The sequence below is a fragment of the Melanerpes formicivorus genome, unplaced genomic scaffold, assembly GCF_026170545.1.
Source record: "Melanerpes formicivorus ecotype bairdi unplaced genomic scaffold, bMelFor1.0.p_v2 SCAF_4, whole genome shotgun sequence".
NCBI lineage: Eukaryota > Metazoa > Chordata > Aves > Piciformes > Picidae > Melanerpes > Melanerpes formicivorus.
This window is the reverse complement of record NW_027142356.1, coordinates 34254419-34267406: the sequence shown is the minus strand read 5'-3', so window position 1 is coordinate 34267406 and position 12988 is coordinate 34254419. Positions and strand designations below refer to the sequence as shown.

The 12988-nt window shown below is 40.8% G+C and overlaps 1 protein-coding gene across 2 annotated transcripts in view; it reads left to right on the top strand.

Moving 5' to 3' along the window:
* The first annotated feature begins 40 nt into the window (after positions 1-40).
* PDS5A (PDS5 cohesin associated factor A) overlaps positions 41-12988 on the top strand; it is a 92961-nt gene continuing 80013 nt past the window's right edge. For both annotated transcript variants that reach the window (XM_068137586.1, XM_068137585.1), the window contains exons 1-2: positions 41-177; positions 1002-1172. In XM_068137586.1, the coding sequence (XP_067993687.1) occupies positions 151-177; positions 1002-1172 (198 nt within the window). In that variant the 5' untranslated portion in view covers positions 41-150. The remainder of the gene's footprint in view (positions 178-1001; positions 1173-12988) is intronic.

Genomic DNA, 12988 nt, shown 5'->3' with positions numbered 1-12988 from the left:
GAGCAGCTTCCCCCTCCCCCCACCCCTCCCCGAGCAGAAGCAGCCGCCGCCGCCGCACCGCGGAGCAGGGAGGCGGCGGGAGCAGCCAGGGCAGCGGCCGGCAGGGGTGGCGGCGGTGCGGTGAGGACCACCAGGCACGGAGGCTACTCAATGCTGCACCTTCCGGAGCTGCATGAGGTAAAGGCGGCTCCGGGTCCCGCTTCCCTCCGTCCCTGCTTCGCCCCCCCCTTCGCCTCCTCCCCGTCTCCCGCGGTCGGCGGGGGTGTGTTCGCGGAGCCCAGTGGTGGGGGGGGGCTCTTTGTGGGCCAGGCCGGGTGCGGGGCGATAGGGCGAGGAGGAGCTGCGGGGAGAGGGGCTGAGGGGGCATGAAGTTGCGGGAACAAATGGAAAGTGGAGAGTGGCCTGGTCCCCTCCCCGGGAGGGCTTCCGCCACCGTGGGGGGATCAGGCGGAGGGCTCGGTGCCCGGCGGGGGGGGGCCGACGGGGGTGTTTTGTTTGTGCTCGCCGACGCCTCTCTCCCTCTCTCCCTCCCCCTCTCCTGTTGGTTTCTCTGCCTCCTGATAGTTTTGAGGCCTAACTGTTTAGGCCTCGTCTCCCGGCTCCGGGGCCGGTGTGCCGGCTCCGAACCCCCACCTTAGGGCCGGGAATTTCACCCCTCGGGTCCTAACGAGCCCTCGGCCCTGAGACATGCTTCGATCGAGCCCGAAATTTCATTGTAAAATCGTTGGCTCCGAACTAACAGTGTTGGGCTGGAGCAGCCCCGCAATGAAAGGAAGCGCCGGAGGGGAATGGAGGGGCCGGAGTTGTGGGGAGCGGCGGCGGTGGCGGGCCAGGCCTCGCTCCAGCGCTGCCCGCGGCGGGGGGATGCTGCGGGGACAGCGCCGAGGGGCGCAGCCGGCGGGGTGATAACCGGGGCCTTCTGCGAATTGAGGGTGAGAAATGGAAAAAGAGGGTTAGAAAGTCGTTTCCATTCTGCTGAACTTTTGTTTTCTGACCGATAGAGGCCGGTAGAGGATTGTGGAGAAGGAAAGTTTATAACCAGCGGCACCAGGATGGACTTCCCTGCTGCCCAGCCAAAACCTGCTGCCGATGGTAAAATCATCTACTATCCTCCCGGAGTGAAGGAGATTACGGACAAAATTACCAACGATGAAGTGGTTAAACGGTTAAAGGTGAGCAATCCTGATCACCACCCCCTTCCTTGCAACTTTGCTTCTTAACATAAACATTTCATCACTGGAAAGAACTGCCGGAGTTTCCTTGTCATAGCCGAAATGTCTCCTGCTCGCCTGCAGACCTTTGTGGGAATACTACTTCCTTGCTTCTCCTTGAAAAGAGAGAAGTTACTTCTGTAATTTATGACTATGTTCTGGTGCATTCTCATGAAGCCAGAGTTGATACTTTAAACTGCTAATTCGTGTGTGAAATACATCCACAGTTTGGGGAAGAGGTCTGAAGTAGAATCATAAGTAATAATCACAGGAGATGCTACTGAAATTTTTCGTTGTTGAGTTAGAAGGTTTTAGTGAGTTCCAGCACGTCAAGCAAGCATAGCTGGGCAGGGTAGACAAGTAAACCTAGTTAAGGTTATCCTTGACTGAGAGAATATTTGCAAACAGTGAAGATGAATTTTTTGAGTTTCTAGATGGAATTTTGAAAGTGTTTCATATGTAAAACCTGCCTCAGACTTTGCAATTGGATATTATACACATGGTTTCTTATTCAGTATAAATGGTGCTTGGCAGAGTTGCTAAGTTTTCATAAGTAAAAGGGAGTGTTACCAAAAAAAAATCTTCTCTGCTTGCTTGACAGCATCTTGGGGGACTGTGAGGCTTATCTCTGGTTTTATTTTTTTTGAAATTCCTTTTTCTGTTGGAAACATTAAATACTACTGTGATACAGGAGCACTATTTCTTAACTCTATGCTGAAAATAGAGAATAAAGTTGAGCATGGATCAAATATTGGCACAACTCGTTTGTTAGCACCATGGTCTTTGGACCAGAAAGTTGTCATAACCTAGGATTTGGTTTTGTGCCCAGGGTGGAGATGTAGTAATAATTTTTTTAGAGATTAAAAATATTCTCTCATCTGATGATCTGTTGCCCATCCCAACCGTGACCCCACAAAGACTGAAAAATAGAAGTCATGATCTTGGCTAGTCAGTTAGTACACTGAAAAATCTCTTGCCTGTATAGATGTGGAGCAAATGTAGGCTTTGTGCTTTGCTTTCAAAGCAGCAAGGCACGTGCCAGTTGTTTCTCTGAAGACAAACCTTATTGCCCAATGACAGTCTTGATAATCAGTGAGTGGACAAGTCCAGCCTAGTATTTCCAAAAAATTCCAGTGGAACATCTGTAGTTACAAGAGAAGATCCTAGAGGTTTGATTGTTTGGGCAGAGATATTGAATCAAAGTTTGTGTGCAGTGGGGAGGAGTGCAGTTTGGAGATGCATGTTGAAATGGGTGTTTTATTTGGTCACAGTTGGAGAACTTGCAGTGGTGAGCTGTGCAATTCCTAGATAACTGGAACAGTAGAATTTCAAAGCAATGCATGCATGTTCTGTTGCATTCACCTCTGTGTGGCACATAATTTTCAGGCTTAAAGCAAGGTTTTTTTAATGTAATTTTGTAATGCACTACTGTAAAGGAATTCAGATGACCTCAAGACTGATGGGAACAAACACGTTTCTAGCAGACCTACCATCGCTGAAACAACAGAGGAGGATTTTTTTTATCTTACTGATACTGCTGAATCTGGGTTTGTAAATTGGTTTTGATCAGATAATTTGGTTTATGGAAGCTTTAAGAAAATCAGAAGTGCTATACACTTTAGAGCTCAACCAACTGCTATTTTGTCTTCAGGCTTTTGTGTAGACATGTCTAAATTCTTACTGATGAAATTCATGCTTCTCTATGTCAACTGGATTTATGAAAACCAAATCCATTCTGCCATGTGGAATATTGTGATGATGACAGTGCTTGGGATGGAAACACTTGAAAAAGTTCTCTTCAGCTAAAAGATAACTTTCCACAACTTTAAGTATGACTTAATGGCAAAAGCCAGCTTTTCGCCAGGGGTAGTTTAGGCTTGAGGTGAGGAGAAAGTTCTTCACAGAGAGAGTTGTTAGCCGTTGGAATGGGCTGCCCAGGGAGGTGGTTGAGTCACCGTCCCTGAAGGTGTTCAGGAGGAGACTGGATGTGGCATTTGAAGCCATGGTTTAGTAGTCATGAGGTTCTTGGGTGACAGGTTGGACTTTGATGATCTTTGAGGTCTTTTCCAGCCTTATTGATTCTATGATTTAGCAGAGTGTACAAATTCAGGCATGAATCAGTCCTTGAAACTGTAGGACCTTTGCCACCTTTTTGGCTGTGCATGATCTAAAGATGCTGTCTGTGTTGCTGAGAAGATGCAACTTGATGTTCTAGCCACCAAGCTTTGTGTCAGCACCTGCACATTTCTGTTCTAGCTTATTGGAGTCATGGCCAAATTAATTGGTTACAAATTTGTGTCCTTATTTGCAACTTTTCTGATACCACATCTGTGTTTTTGTGTCCAGAACTCTTCTTGTAATGAAGGCTTTTCTTATTATTAGAACTTGAGACGTTCTGGGCACCTGTCCCAGAGTGCCTGAGCAGCAGCTTTTGTGCCAAGGAGTTTTAAAAAGAATGTTTTTCTATCCTTTCCCTCCTCCTGCTTGGGGTTGTGGGTAATAAAATGTAGGGCACATTCTTCTGCAGTGTTTTGATGTATCTGTATGATAACATTAGCACTGTCCTGAAAATGGAAGTATTGAGAGTTTTAAAATCAACATGTACCTTCTGAGTGGTGTAGGAAGGAAGAGCCTCTGGATTGTATATGTATGATGAATAAAACACTAGTTCAGGTGCTTAATGGAGTCAGAGGGTGGTTTCTGGTGTGTTAGATTACATTGATGGGTCAGTGCCTTCTTAGAGTGGGGCAGTACATGATGTGTAATTTCAGCAATTGAAGGAATGACTTGAACTGTGGCATGCTGTGGCTAAGGACAAGTGTCTGGTTAAGCTTACCAAACTAGACAGCTAGCATGTAGCAGAGAGTTGAGTGTTACTGTACTTGAATAGCCTAGACATAAAAAAATAATTCTCTTAATACTGCTCTTTGCAGTGCATCTGTTCAAGTTACTGAGTGATTGGTTTCAGGGCTGTAAGTCAGATGCTTGTCAGTTCAATAAGGCTTGCTGGGAGAAGTGGTAGCTTCTGGTTAACCAAGTCATAGAAGTGGAAAAACAACAAGCAATTCTGAGGCACCCAAGTATTCCTCTTCAGTTCCAAAACTGAGCCAGTGACTAAATACAAGCTGAGAATAATTGCACTACTAATATTGTATTGATTCCTGAAAGATAGTTGACTTTTTCTTTATGAGGACTATTTTTTACTGCATTGTTGAACTCCAGGCTTTTCTGTTGTTGTCAGTGAACTATGAAATTTCAGCTGTAACTTGGTCCCAAGAAGATTTCAGTGCAATTTATGTAAAACCTTGAGATCATTATTAGTAAAATTGTGTGTACTTAATCATCAGGTATTCTAAAAATAGCCCCATTAAGCCTGACTGAAGCTGCACTTTTGTAGGCAGAACCATAACTGCCACTGAAAGAAGAGGCTCTCTGCTGTGTGTCCCAACCTCTGTTCTGTACCCTGTCAACAAGCACTTTGTTTTACCGCGTGCCAGATGGATGGGTGAACAAATCTGGGTCAAAACTTAGGAGAGTCAAAACAAAACAGAACAATCCCAAACCTGTGTTAATTTTAGTCTGGATCAGTTCTTTGCCTGATTGACTGTGAGATCTCACAAATACTTGTGCTGGTGTAGGGGGAAAAGCAACTATTTCCCGTGGCAGCTCTGAAGTTCCCCCAGGAACTGCAGAGCTGATTTAAATGGGGAACTTTGCTATACTATGAGAACAAGATGAAGACTTCTGTGTTCTTTATGCAAAAGGCTTCCAGATTTTTTAAGTAAAAGAAATGCTACATGATGATGAGTTCACATACAGCTCTGTGCAGTTTGGTAAAGTGTACAAGAGATCTGTAGGCATAAAAGCAAACATCTTTAGTGCAGCTCTTTCCTTGACCTATAGATATCAATGTAAACAGCACTAATCCGTAATATCTGTAAAAAACACATTTAATCAGGTTCTAAAGGTACAAAAGTTTCTGAAACATTCCAAAGTAAAAAGGGTGATGTTAGTTTATGCATAGAGTTTTTTAACAGAGATTTAAGGTGGTGTAGAAACCTATTTTTGTGAAATGAAGAGGTTTGTAGCTTAGAATTTGTTGAAGACACTGTATTTTAACATAGCTGGGGTTAGGATTCTGTTTTCTGGTTGGGTTTTTTTGTTGTTGATGATGGTGTTTTAGGGAGTGACTTGTCCTTTTTTGTTTTTCAATCAGTCCTGTTGCTTTTCCCATGGTGGGTGACAGTTTCTTTACCTGACCTTTCCACTCTCTCCTCAATTATCCTCCTGCTATCCCACCCCAAGGCCTAGCTTGTGATCATCTAGAGAAGTTAGCACTCCTAATGTGCCTTGAAGTCTTCCTTATCTTGTCCCATGGCATTTCTTAGTTATCTGATAGGTATTTGTGCCAGAGTGAAATAAGCACTCCCTCTCCTTCCCATTGTGTTTCTGCATGTTTCTCTTTGTAGTTGGGCCTGCTGTGTCCTTATCTTTGGAAGATTATCCTTATATCACTAGAATCAGTTAATGCTAATAATTTCTCATATCATGCACTGTTATTTCTTTAGGCATCTTTTACCTAATGGTAAAGTGTAGCAAGGTTGATTTTTTTGCTATTTAAATGTTTTGGGGGAGGCTGGAGGTATGGGGGGGGGGAAGTGCTGCTCTTTACTCACCCTGATATTTCTGCATAATAAGTTAATGGCCCCTTTCTGAGACTGTAGTTAGATGGACCTTTGATTTGACTTGGCTATGCTTAGTTTTTTAGTTTAGTTGCCTATAACTGATACAAATGAGAGCATCATCTGGGAAAAAAATGCTTTCTAATGTGTCATACACTAGAATTTGGTATGTTTGAAAGGAAAGGTTTACATATGAAATAAGGTGGATTTGTTAATAAGCATTTTGTTGTTAAGCCTTACATGACATGGGTATTTTCATGGCTTACACATCTGACTTGCATCTACTTATGTGCTTGTGTTTAAGAATTTTAAGTAGTTTTGTAGAGGTCATATAGCCAGGTTGCAGAAATGATCCACAGTCAATTATTCTAACAGTTTTAAAACTTCCATTAATTGCATTTAACTGCAGACTGCAGTTGGCAATGTTCTTGAGCTGTTGCTGGCCACATAAGCCTAAAGCCAAATTTCTAATTTGGTTTTGCTCATAGTTTAATCTTTTTTAATTAGTTTGACTCTTGTAACAATCAAGTTTTTCATTAACTAGGACAGGCCACTAGTCAGAGAAGAAGAATTCTTGTTCTGGTGGGGGTTTTTTTTGCCAATGTATTATTAGCTGTTTGCTTTGTAAATGTCCCGATTTTATCAGTCCTTAGAGAAATAGACCATGTGGGCTCAACCAAGTTTACCCAGATGTTGCTGAACTTCACATTGCAAGAGGCCCTTAGGTTTTGTATCTGATCATTTTCTTGTGTCACAGGGACATCAGTAATTAATGGCAATTTCACATGTATGATATTATTCAAATGGTTCCCCAGCACCAATAAAACAGTATCACAGTATAACTAAGGTTGGAAGAGACCTCGAGGATCATCGAGTCCAACCTATCAACACAGACCCCATGACTAGACCATGGCACCAAGTGCCATGTTCAATCTCCTCTTGAATGCCTCCAGGGACGGTGACTCCACCACCTCCCCGGGCAGCACATTCCAGTGACAAACAATTCGCTCGGTGAAGAACTTTCTCCTCACCTCGAGTCTAAACCTCCCCTGGCACAGCTTGAGACTGTGTCCCCTTGTTCTGGTGCTGGTTGCCTGGGAGAAGTAAAAAACAAGTAATGTTGGGGGGGATGTTGGAGAAAAAAAGAAATCTCAGTTTAAATGGGGGGAAAAAAGAGGTTGCTGAATGATAACTTCTGATGACTGGCCACTAAAATGGGCAGTAGTTCAGAACTATTCATGTCTCTCTTATTTTATTATCAATCTGAAAGAACAATTAATTTTATTCTTTATGGTTTTTTTTTTTTTTTTTTGTGAGATGAGGATGTGATGCTAATCACAGTTGAAAAGAGATGTGAAAGGGGGAAAAAAACAACACCGAAAAGACAAGCTGGCTTCATGTGCCTGATTGGGCATTTCTTTTAGGGACTTCTGAAGTGTCTGTGCAATCTTTTGCACTTCATGTGTTCCAGTCAGAAGTTCTATGGTTTTGGTTACATTTTTGATGCCTGCCACATCTGTAAACCAGGCCTCATTCTCTCTGCTTAAGAACCCAGAAGATGACAAATGTTTTCTGTGTACACTCTGAACAAGTGTGGCATAGAAACTTCTTGATCGGTGGGAAACTAACCTGCTCGTCTTCAGGCTTACTTGTTAAAAAACATGGCTTAGAATATTGATTTCCTGCAACATTTTTCTTCAGTTATAGTCTCCCAGCTTCAATAAATAAGAAAGATGGCCTTTGAGCAATATGCTTCTCTACCAAACAGCCTTGATTAACTCCAGAGCAAGTCCTCTCTCTGGACTGAACCAATGAATTGCTTCTTTTGGTTGTTTGCTTTTGGTGGTTTGTGGGTTTTGGTTTTTGCTTGTTTGGTTTTGTTTTTGAAAAGGGTGAAAAAAAGAAGGAAGGTAGATAATCGCTTACTAAATACTGTGTTAATGTTAGGATTGAGGAGACTGAGGAGGTATTAGAGAAGTATAGGATTGTCTACCTTGGGAAAGATGGGTAAGAGTCGTTAAAAGCGTACAAAATAACAAATGACAGATAGTAAATGAGGAATTTCTGATTTTTGTTCCACTCTCTTGAATCATAAAATTGTTTTGGTTGGAAAAGACCTTTAAGACCATTAAGTCCAACCATTAAAGAGCATTAATTGAAACTGAAGAAACTGTTGAAGGCACTAAGTATTTTTTAGGCTCATAGTGGAAGATTGTGACAGAGCAGAGCTGAACTGATGTTGTCTTTTAGTATAAGTGATGACATGCTTTAATCTATAAATCACTTACTTTAGGTGGTCTGTATTCAGCTATTTTAAATAAAGTTTGGATGTAAAGTCCTTGACATATCACTGCATTCTTGTGAGGAGTTTGCAAGTGCAAACCAGCAGGAGCCGTTTTGTTTAGTTCTGCTCAAAGCCTCATAAACAAAGTGTTAATCTCACAACAGCTCTGTGAAGTGAAAGAAAAATTATCCCTTAGTTTGCAGACAGTAATATGGAGATGATTGATGGGAAGGGAAGTCAGACATCATCTGAGGTTACTTTTCATCCTTGTCTATTTGAATCAGTTCATATTATTTGTCCTCTTAATGCCTATGTGCATATTTTGCTACCAAAAAGAAAAACCACAGACAAAGTAATGAGCTGATCATTCGTTCACAGTATATATTACAGCCATTTTGGTAGTTAAAGACACCAAACTCTTGTCTGGTCCCCAATCTGTGTTAAACTTTCTGCATATGTGAATTTTTTTCTAGACTGCACTATCATCTTAATCACCATTGTTACCTAGAAATCTAAACCACATGCTTGTTATTGGTGTCACTCAAAGCAACGTGTATTTGCTGGCTCTGCAGCTGCAGTAAACTAATGAACTGTATTCCCACTGCTGTGCTGACATCAGAATTTGGCTGTTGCAAAGATGTCTAAAGCATGATGAAGTATTCTTAAAGGTAAACAAAGATAAAGTGGGTATAATGCATGTTCCTGCTTAGAAATGAAGGCTGAAAACTTCGTAGTACCTAAATGGCATGGGATACCCTAAACATCTGTTTTATTTATGTAAGACAGATGAGATGTTCTTATCTGATGGAGATGTCACAGCTGCAGTGTTAGGATCAGTTTTGCAGCCATGGTGGTGGGAAAATCTATTCAAATTTACTGTGAAGGATGCTTAGGCTTTTTAATGTCATGCTTATTCTCAAGTAAGTTCTAGTTGTCCAGCTATATTTCCTAATCTTAACGCTTCTCTGTTGTCTTCTGTGAACAGAGCCTGTCACCTTTTGCTGAAACACTTTGCTAGTTGTTAGCAATTTTAGGCCTTACATTATTTTTTTTTTTGGCTTGTATTTTCATACCTCATGGTAGAAATTAGGTGGTCTGTGTCCAGGAGATTTATCAAAGTTGAAGCAAACTGCTAATGCACAGGAAAAGTTTTGTACTGGCAAAATATGATCATAAGCATTAATTAGACACTTCTTTTCCATTTACAATTTTTTTTGGGGGCTGATACAGACACTGAAGATGAAAGGGAAGGGGAAAAAGAACATTTTAAGATGAGTTTGGAGACATCAAATATTTATGGAGTCTTTCCCCACTCTCTTCTTTGCTGGCTGCAGCACCTGAAAGATGCATACAGTTAAAAAGGGTAGCTGGGTTAGTGTTTAGTAGTATTAGCATTTCTTGCAGCCATTAAAGAATTCCCTGTCCTCTGCAATTGTAGGCTCTTTCTTATGGCTTTTTCCAGAAATAACCTGATAGACCATCATGGAATAGTTTGAGATCTGCAGATTATTTTATCTTTTTTTTAATTGTGTAACTTGCTGATCTTTAAACTATTTTTTTTCCACTTTATCTTACACGAGAGACAATCAAAAAGCCAACTTCAAGCTTGTGGGTACTGTGCAAATGTTTTTCTGTAGTTTTAAGTGCCTGAGAATTGGTCTCTCGAAAATGGAAAGAAAACCTTTGTGTTTTTCACTTTGCTTTGTATATGTGATAATGCTTAGTCTGGACAAATGCTTTTAGCTTGCTTTTCTAATTAAATATTTTTTTTTTTTACCTGATCAGCCAGTGTAATTTCTCCATTGCTGGCCTTTCCTGGAGTTCCCTTAGTTCAAAACTTGCTGGCAGTTAGGCAGAAGTTTCAGATATCCAAGATGTCTAGTTGGAACTGAGCAGAATAGAGACATCTGAAGTCTGTTTATACCAGCACTGTTAAACATCTCTAAAGACAGCATCCCATGTGCTATCTGGAATAAATTCAATTAATTCCCACATGGGTGTTTCAGATGTTGTAGGAGGATGTGCTACCCCCTTCCCAACTCCCCAAGCACAGCACCAAAAGGGAAGTGGGCAAGTAATGCAGGAGGATGAGAGTGAGTGATGCAGGAGGGAATGAGTTGGCAGCACTCTTGGAGGAGAGCGAAGGGGAACAGATCTGTTGGAAACCAGCCATTGTTAATTTTGCTGCTTTTGATAAAACTCCCTTTATACAGCAGCAGCAAAGGAGACAAGCAGCTAAAATAAAGCACAAAAACTTCTTAATACTCTAACTCACAGACTTGTAGAGGGCTGTGTATAGTCTTTGACAATATTAGTCATTTTTAAACTGAGAGTGGTGGAGCTTATGCAATATGCTAGTACTGAGAGGGTAAGCCAAAAATTAAAACCAAAACAAAAACCAACCAAAAAACCCACAAAAGTACCAAGACCAACCAGACAGAAGTACTTAAAAATCTCAGAAGATGAATGCTGATGTTCTTCAGTTTGTTTTCTGTTATACTTTTCTTATATTCTTTTTTCCTGTTTATTTTGGCCGCCTGGAATCACGACAGTGGTACAAATGCCGAAGCAAAGAGTGTCCAATGAATGCAGTTGAACTTAGGAAGTGCTTAATATAAAGACAGTCTGCATTTTGTGTTGTATTATGATGTCATAATGTGGAAGTGAAAAGAAGTTTGTCCAAACAAACAAAAACCCCAACCCAAACAGATTTACTTTGTGTTACCAATTCAATGAAAGGAAAATACAGTGGGATGGTTCTCCTTAATAATTTTTGGCTGCCTTTAGATAGAGTAGTTGAAGTGGAGGTAAATCCTGTTATGTTGATATTATTTTGTGGCCTGTGTTCTTCTTCTCTGATTGTTTGGATAATTAAGTATATGAGCTTATTTTCAATAATTTACATAACAAACTCATTGTTGACATTCAGTCAAGGAGTATTCACAATTTAGTAGGGAATTACTTGATATTAAAATTTGAGAAATACACAAATTTGTCTTTTCTTGTGATTTAAAAGAGTAAAACCTGATATCTGTTCCCTTTGTCTGGGCTTTAGTCCTGATTTACTAGTCAGTCAGAAAGGATATAATTTGTCTTTAAAACCTTTGTTTACATGAAACAGTGGAGAGGAATCACCCAGAAAATACATCCCTTTGTTCGAGCAGTGGCACAATACGTTGTAAAGTAAGCAAAGGAGGTTTAATTCTTCAGCTGTTGCAGTAGTAAGAGTGAAATGGAGTAAGCTGGATCCTTAGTTTTGGTGGTGGAAACAATTCAGCATGCTGGGGGTAGGTGGAAAAGGTTACCCTGTCTGTTTGGATTTTGACAAGTGGCATTTTCTCCGCACTGAATTGCTGCAGAGTTAACATTCATTCACTTACAAAGCAAAACAAAGAAATGCAAGGCAACTTTAAAGCTTTTTGCTGAAAATACATGTTTATTTAAATACCTTATTCAGTCACCCATTGTAAATGTAGTTGGCGTGTGTCACTATTTCTGAACAACTTCTAATCCAGCTCTTCTCTAAAGCTCCCACTTCTGCTCTTGCCAGTAAAATTCCAGTGGCAAGAAAAGAAAGTACTATTTTTTGCTTGTGTCAAGTCAGTAAATGAAGATCTGGGAGTCGCATTGGTGAGCTGTTAGTGGCGTTTTTTTCTTAGAAAATTTATGTAGAATATGAAAGTAGGCAGAACTCTGCAGCCTAAGGGAAACTGGGAAATGTGGAAATGAGATTTCAGCTTTGTTCCAGCTGGAACTGGTAGTCTAGACTGCTGTAAAGCCATGAGAATTTTGCTTCAGGAAAAGGGAGACCAAGTGCAAAAACTTTATCTTCCTAGAATATATACAAATTGGTACAGTTGGAAGTAGGTCAGTTGAAAACCTGGTAAGGTGGTAAAAAAAAACAACAAAAATCTCTTCAAACTGTGAGTAAAAATTAAGGTGTGAGGGGTATGTTTCTAAACCTCAGCTGGGAAAGTGGGGGTAGTGGCCTGTAGTGTTTTTCAAAGTTACGCTCTTTCAGTCCTGGCTTTGTTTCACTTTAAAGGTTAAAACACCTTCGGTCAGATTACAGAGTAAAAAGGATGTTGTTTAATTTAGTTTCATTTTGACATCTTGGCCTGTTGTTCTTAGTTTAGGTTCTTGTGCAAATTGGGGCATTCTGGTTTGAGTTGGATTTGTTACACAGATGAAAGCAAATTCATCCTAGAGCTGCAGCTCTGTGAGCTTCTCTGTTTCTGATGCTAAAATTGGTTTCTGATTATCTGTCTGTGAGGATGGAGTTCTCCACTGCATTTTATCTGGCAATGAAGCTGGTTTGAGAGACATCTTCAGGGACTCTTAGGGGCTGTGCCTCCTGAGAAATACTGTGGAGCTGTGCCCTAATTGACACTGAAGACTCTTCAGAGTCATTCTGGCTTCAATCTGTACGTGGGCTGTGATGAGTTTAAGCCTCTGTACACTATCTGATTTAACACCTGTCAACACTTTGGTTAAAAGCCTAGCATCGTGCAACAGCCCCATAAAATTAACTTTGAAACTAGCCTCAACATTTTAGAAATTAGGAAAATATTAATTGCCAGCATTTTGAGAAGATTTGGGAGTTTTCCCACTGCTTTTAATCATCTTTGTCAATTGAAAACAAAACTATGGGCAAAAATAATTTCATCGGGAAGGTGAAAATGTGGAGGGAGGGCTAAATAAAGACAGGTTAGTTCTGCAGAATCAGCTTAGTAGTGTGAGCTGACCTGTGTAGTGAGTGCTTTAACTGAGTTAAAGTCAAATTGATTTATCTTAAACCAAAAAAATGCAAG